General features: G+C 32.9%; 1 protein-coding gene across 3 annotated transcripts in view; it reads left to right on the top strand.

Moving 5' to 3' along the window:
* The window catches only part of LOC106464984 (peptide deformylase, mitochondrial-like), a 70,258-nt gene that overhangs the window by 6,068 nt on the left and 58,190 nt on the right, over positions 1–6,000 (top strand). For all 3 annotated transcript variants that reach the window (XR_002611870.1, XM_022392803.1, XM_013925166.2), the window contains exon 2: positions 2,968–3,170. Coding sequence is in view for 2 of the 3 variants with exons in the window: in XM_022392803.1 (XP_022248511.1) it covers positions 2,991–3,170 (180 nt within the window). In the remaining variant the exon portion in view is untranslated. The remainder of the gene's footprint in view (positions 1–2,967; positions 3,171–6,000) is intronic.

Below are 6,000 nucleotides of genomic sequence, written 5' to 3'. Positions count from 1 at the left end.
GCCTTTTTGATACATCAAATACTAGAGCTTTAGAGGGAATCAGTGTAATTAGCATTTTATTAACATTACTAGTGGATGGTTCTCCATAAGTTTACCCTTTCTGCCAATTTATTCTCAGAAAGGAATTCACCTTTTGAATTTTTTTTGTTTACACTGCTTCTGTCACCTGTATGTGGGATTCAAGCTATCTGTTCATTGGAGAGGTATGTAGCCTTCGTGAAATTAGCATTTTTCTCACCTGAAAATTTATCTTGGATAGATATACAGCTATTCACAAAATCATTCACTCTTCCTCCTCACTATTGGTGTGTATTTTTCTTGGTGTCAGGAATGAGCTCTTGATATACAGAAAGTACTCAAGGAGAGTACCATGCATGAATAGTGTATGGAGGGCTATAGTCTAAAGCTGATTGAATCATAGATTGGAACTGAACCCCTTTTTATATGTAGGAGTGGGAGTTTTGTTCAAAGGCTTGAAACATTCACACAAACTTCTTGGTTGTGGTACCATATTATTTGTATGTTATGTGGAGAGATAACTGCCTATCTGAGATACATTTTCAAGTAAGGAAAATGTTAATACTACAGCTCATTTATCCCATAGACTATTCTATCTGAGAATTTTTGTAGCAGGTTTGTCTCTAAGATCTAGTATTCAGTCATAACTTAAATGACAGCATCTGTTCCAGGGAAGAAAGAACCATAGGTAAGGTGGAAATATCTATATTTTCAGGCTTCCATTACCCATTACAATGTCTTCCAAGGTTCCAACCATTGTTTTCTCTGAATATGGAACTCAACTTCGCTTTTATCAGTAAACCAAGCCCCACCCAGTCCTGTAGGAGTTGAGCTGCTACTACACTCTCAAGTAAAACCTGATTACTGTGTCCTCAAGATCAGTAGTTAAATCTGAATTGGGCTCCTTTAGTTAAATGATGCCAAAACTGTGGAACCTATAGCTTGCCTATGACCCTTCTGTAGCTTTTTTGAGGTTGGTCAGAATGGAACATTATTCTTATCTTGTCTGAGCACAACATATGGACAATTTTTCTTAAAATGCCTCACCTTTCCATGACCAAAACATCTATCTCTCTGTCAAGAACCCTATTTTGGGAAAGGTAACTCCTATAATTGAATCATCACGGAGGAAGTAATTGTTACTCCTAGCTAGTATCTAGTGTGGTTGAGTCAAAACACCAGATGGTGCTTTTGGGAGGGGAGCTTTGGGTTGAGCTCATGCTTTTTTCTAGAGACTCTGACCAATTCCTATTCTTGAGGAATCATTCCAATTTGTAACCTTAGATTATGCCTTAACATGATCCAGGTTTGATACAAGGGTGAAATGAAGGAATGACACCATCGAGATTGTAATCATTTAAGTATTTATACTTAGGCATCTGTACTCAAACACTGGTAACACTGAATAAAAATATTGGCCAATCAGAAATCATATTTAGAGTTACCCCTAAAGAAGTTGGGACAGTCATATTACTTTCATTGAAAGATATCAAAATGAAAACCACCCCAGCCAAGAATGTCTATCAAAATAAGTACAAGAGAAAGAGTTCAACATTAGGATACCGTCTTCACAACAAAGAAGTTTAAGTAATTTAGACAAAACTAATAACAGATCAGTTTACTACATAAGTGATACACATAAACAAAAATAAAATTGAAAATAAGTAAAATAACCACAACAATTTCAATAAAAATGCCCTGATGTGGAACTTTGGCATATTGGGACACACTGTAATACTAAAATTCCACAAAAATCTGGAACAACTACAAAAAAATCGAACAAATGTCAAAAAAGTTTACTAACTAAACAATACCCATAAATTAATTCATGGGTGAACATAACAAAAAACACATCAGCCAAAACAATTACAAATGGTTTCCTAATGCTAAACTTTTGTCAAATATGGAAGTTGCAAAAATTTAAGTCTCAATGTAGTGCCAACTGGCTTTGCCTTGAATTCTCCCAAAGAGCAGAAAACCAAGCATTTTGTTAGTGTACTCTGCAGACTTAGGTATCATTCATGGTGGGAAATGGACCACATATTAAATAATGCCTATTTTTCTTCTCAACTAAAAATTTTCTTATGGCTGGGTTTCGTATTTTACATAAATTGGGGCTAACATGTGTTTTTGATATGCTGAGATCTTGAAAGTTGTTATGACTGAGCTGGTGTCACTACAGCTACTACTTCAAACTTCCTTTTCTCATGCAACTGGCTTGATATAACTAAGTAAAACTAATTTGCCAAAGAAATGACCTCTATTAATGTAACTATTTTTAGATTTCTTATGATACCATACAGTATCACTTGGTGTACCACCTGTGACCTTATGAAAGAGATTATATTTGTCCTCTGCAGTTTCCATAGCAAGATATGACTGTCTATCAAATGGTCAAGTTCTGTTAGAGTTTTTGCTCTCCAGCATTGAACTTGACCTTCCATGTAGCTTCTCTCTCTCTCTCTCTACTGCTTTGCAGTATTGGTGTAACTAACCTAAAGTTGCCTCCCAATAGCCATTGCACTGATTATTTCTGTGGCCATCCCTGAGCATTAACATCAATGGTAGAGTTATCTACTTCCTTCCTAAGCCATTGATCTGCATAAATGAATAAAGGTAACTTTCAGTGTTTTTGCAGATGCACAGCTGAGACACCCATTACACCACAAATCCTGGCTTTTGCTGGTGTAAGAAGGCTCTAGTATTCCTAAGAACATGTTAATCCTGCTCTTAACTATTGGCAATTCAACTTAATTTCCTAAATGAGTTGCTTATATTGTAATATTTTTTTTCAATATAACAAGTAAACCTTGCAGCCTTTCTTGAAACCTTGAGTTCAGACGTACAACAGATATATTAATAATTGATTAGTTTGTAGCTTGCTTTTTCTTGCATTTACTTGTCACATTTTGGTTATACATGTTAAATTTATTCTTAACCATTTTTTAGACATATATATACAGTTCGGAGCAATGGCTATGAAATTACCATCCACTGTTCTGACAAAGTTGGTTTCATCATATAATCATTTATGGAAACCCCCTCCAAAAAAACCTCCATACAATCATATTTGTAGAATAGGAGATCCGGTGTTAAGATATGAAGCCAAAGCTATTGATGTGGAAAAGATAAAATCAGAAGAAATTCAGAAGGTAAGGTATTTAAAGAGTAAATCATTTCCAGATTAGTTTACAATTATAATTTTTGTGGAGAATAGATTAAAGTAGAGAAATCACTTGCACACATTCTTTGAATGTCAAATTCAATGATGAGGAACCCACTTTGAGAATAATAATGATTGGAGATGGCTTGAATGGGTAATGAAGAAAAACTTTAATATAAGCTTAACATAACAGCAAATGTACAACATTTCAACAAGGTTTTGTCATCATCAGGTACACAAATAATGCATGCAAAATAAAAAACAATGACACACTTAATGTAAGTCGCCAGCATTACAACTGCTACCTTAACACCAACTATTTAAAGAAAATAGCAATAGTTATATGAAATAGTGCTATACACTGGTATAATTAATAGTGAATATGCACTCACGATTTCAGCTAAGTATAAGAAACAGTAGAGAGAATTGTCTGAGTAGGGAAGTCTACTATGATAATCATTTATTGTTGAAAGTTGGCTGAAATATAGTAGCAGAAATAAAAATAGAGACAGCAAACTCAAGTAATGATATGCAACAGCAAAATTAGAAATGTTTCATGTGGCAATTTTGAATTAATGCACTAAAGAATGTACAAGTTGTAGCTTCCAGCTAATGTTCAAGCTAAGGAAACACCAGATTTTTTTATGGTGGAAAGTGAAGGACTTGGAAAGGTTTACAGCACAACAAAATTAAGGAGGTCAAATTAAGTTTAATAGTACTCTTTCCGTTTTTTGCAAAATTCCTGTGCGATTCCACACTACAGTAGATAACACTTGCAATAATTTTACAATGGAGTCATAATAGGGATTTGTAGCTTGAGAAAATTGTCATTAGTAGATCTCCAGTCTTGTTTGCTTACTTTTTTGCAATCCTTGTTTGTAGATATTAAATTTTTAATTTTTAATTATCTTGTATATTGGATTTTTTAATATAAAGCAATGCCTATAGTAAGACACAACTCCCATTAAGCGTGTATAAAATTTTACCAGTAGAAAAGCACCTCTTATTAAATAAATCTAAAACTTTGCTTTAAGTAAAGGTTTGTGTCTTTTAAGGTAATTATTTACTGAGCTTTGTGCCTGAGGTTTCATGTAAACATGCATAGAGTACAAAAGTAGCCACTCAGAACAACATCACATCTATTACTTATTTGTTTATTTATGCCTGCTTTTTTATACCTATAAATTTATGACCAGTCGAAAGCTATACATTTTCTCTATGTAATTCTGTTAATCTTTTTAAGTTATTTACAAGAAAAAGCTCTTATATTGTTGGAGAGTTTGAAATATTATGATCAATGCTATTTTTCGAACAGAAATTAGGTTTTTTTTAGACCTAAGTACAGCATAGTTAGGAAGCCTGTTAAGTTACAGTAAATTTTTGTGGTATCAGTATAGTCATTTATAATTTTTTGATATTCAAAAATGCATATATAAAGTCTACAAAAATTTTTTTTTTCTACATTGACATGTGAATTTGGACAAGGCTTACAATGAGGGTTGGCAAGTATGACTCACAGGTACAAAAAAATAACATGAAATGTATGGTAACCCAAACCTCACTGTACCTTACAAAATATTGGAAACTATGTATTTATTGGTTGCTGTATAAGCGTGGTAAACTAGGAAACAGAATGTTCATAAGCACTTTCATACACTAAATCCCAACCACCCAAGTTTATTGGATCAGATACAACTTTATACAGGGCCGTATCATAAATATTTTCTCTCAATTTTATATAGTACCTTAGACAATTCTTGTACTGTACTGTGTAAACAAGCTAATAAAGCTTATCCTACTGTGCTTTCAGAGCCGGGATTTGAATAAACTGTAGGAAATGTCTGCTTATCGACCAGCATTAAAATACCTAACAAGTTTATTGGATTGGCTCAGTCTTTCTACAAAGCCATAGCATAAGCATTTTGTAGTACTTTAGACAATTCTCTTTGTAACCATTATACTGTCAACAAGATAATAAATCCTACCCCACTGTGTTTTCAGAGCAGGGAAAGTTCTGGGAATTGTGTCGCTAAAGCTTATTTGATACTGATGATGTCAAAGTACAGTAGCACCTAAAGAGGAACAGTGATTTATTGCTTTATATTCAGAAGGTTTCTACTTCAGCCACTAACAATAGAATAAACAGAGGAAATAGGTGTAAAAAGATTAGAAGAAATCCTCAGGAGAGTTACTTTGGAAATTTATTGTACATACTGAAAAGGACAGTACTATTCATTTTGTTTCTTCTAGTTTCTAAGCCATTTGTTAGCAATAAAATAACTACAGAAAATAAGCGTGAAAAGGTGAGAAATGTAAACTCTGACCATAAGTATTTTGAAATTTTGTGATCAATACTAACAATACTATACATTTTATTTTGCATTTGCAACCTGTATTTTCATTATACTTTAAATACTTACCTACAATCTGGAGAATCAAGTATAATGTTACAGTAAAGAAAATAAATAAAATATAAAGCTTTACTGAAAATAAAAATGTTTGATATTTAATTACACATTTTGTTTTCACTATTTATCATTATAAAAGTAACTAAAATGTAAAAAATAGAAACTTATTAGGAAAGATAATTAAAGAAAAATAATAAAAATCTTAATGGGGTATATGTGCCAGCAGCTTGTGCATTATGCTATTCAATAAGTTAACATGAGCTGCACATGCACTGTGCAATTTCCATCTTATGTCAGGGTATTTTTAATCAGATGCAGTTCAAAGGTCAATCAAACAAAAATTGATAAATATAAATAGATGTATACTGTTACGCGACTTAAGGTATTTAAAATAAACATTTGTGGTTTCCT

Source organism: Limulus polyphemus, unplaced genomic scaffold, assembly GCF_000517525.1.
Source record: "Limulus polyphemus unplaced genomic scaffold, Limulus_polyphemus-2.1.2 Scaffold1802, whole genome shotgun sequence".
NCBI classification, from domain to species: Eukaryota; Metazoa; Arthropoda; class Merostomata; order Xiphosura; family Limulidae; genus Limulus; species Limulus polyphemus.
Note: the sequence above shows the minus strand (reverse complement) of the source record. Positions and strands in the feature narration are given on the sequence as shown.